A 704-nucleotide genomic window follows, 5' to 3' on the forward strand; every position below is an offset into this window, starting at 1 on the left:
GTTCCCTGAGGGGGCCTGGGCGCTGCCGTAGAAACAGTTACAGACCAGTGAGGAGGAGCAAGGAGCCCATCCCGGCGATACCAGCCCTGGCCATGGCCCGTCCCAGCAGCAGTGGTGTTAGGCCTGGCCGGCCGGGCGGGCGGGCGGCTGGACAGGCGTCAAGGTGGTTGCTCCATCCATCCCTGCGCAGTCCCAGGGGCCCGAGAGCGGAGAGGGAGCTCTGCCCAGCCCAACACCATGAGCGCAGGCAAAGGTAAGGCAGGGAACGCGCCTGCTCACCCCGCCAAGGGATCGGGGCGGGGTGGGAGACCCTAGAACCCTGCCAGGGCTTCGCACGCAAGTCACCCTTCACTTTTCACCCCCCTCTGCTGCTAATAAGAGATTTGGGGAGCGCCCGTGCTGCCTGAATGCTTGCAGAACCCAGAGCTGGATGGGGGCTGCAGGGATGGGCAGGAAACACCAAGACCCCTGTGCTCTGAGGAAGAGCAAGTTAATGGGGGGCAAAGGGAAGGAAGGAGGAAAGGGGACCGAGGACCTGTCCCCCTGTCAGGGAGAAGCTGCTCCTGCAATATAGAGACAAATGTGGGGGGGTCCATGCACCCAAGGGGTCTGAGCTGCAGCAGGAGTGGGGGGTGAACCTGCACCCTCTCCCAAGGGTGAATACAGCCCCCCAAACCTCCTGCAGCTGCCCAGGTGGGCAGATG

General features: G+C 63.9%; 1 protein-coding gene across 1 annotated transcript in view; it reads left to right on the plus strand.

The window, feature by feature from the left end:
- The first annotated feature begins 237 nt into the window (after positions 1 to 237).
- LOC104410077 (insulin-like growth factor-binding protein complex acid labile subunit) overlaps positions 238 to 704 on the plus strand; it is a 2,460-nt gene continuing 1,993 nt past the window's right edge. Inside the window, 1 exon segment of the mRNA XM_010020138.1 lies at positions 238 to 253. Coding sequence (XP_010018440.1) covers positions 238 to 253 — 16 coding nt within the window.

The sequence above is a fragment of the Nestor notabilis genome, unplaced genomic scaffold, assembly GCF_000696875.1.
Source record: "Nestor notabilis isolate BGI_N333 unplaced genomic scaffold, ASM69687v1 scaffold23138, whole genome shotgun sequence".
In the NCBI taxonomy this organism is placed as follows: domain Eukaryota; kingdom Metazoa; phylum Chordata; class Aves; order Psittaciformes; family Psittacidae; genus Nestor; species Nestor notabilis.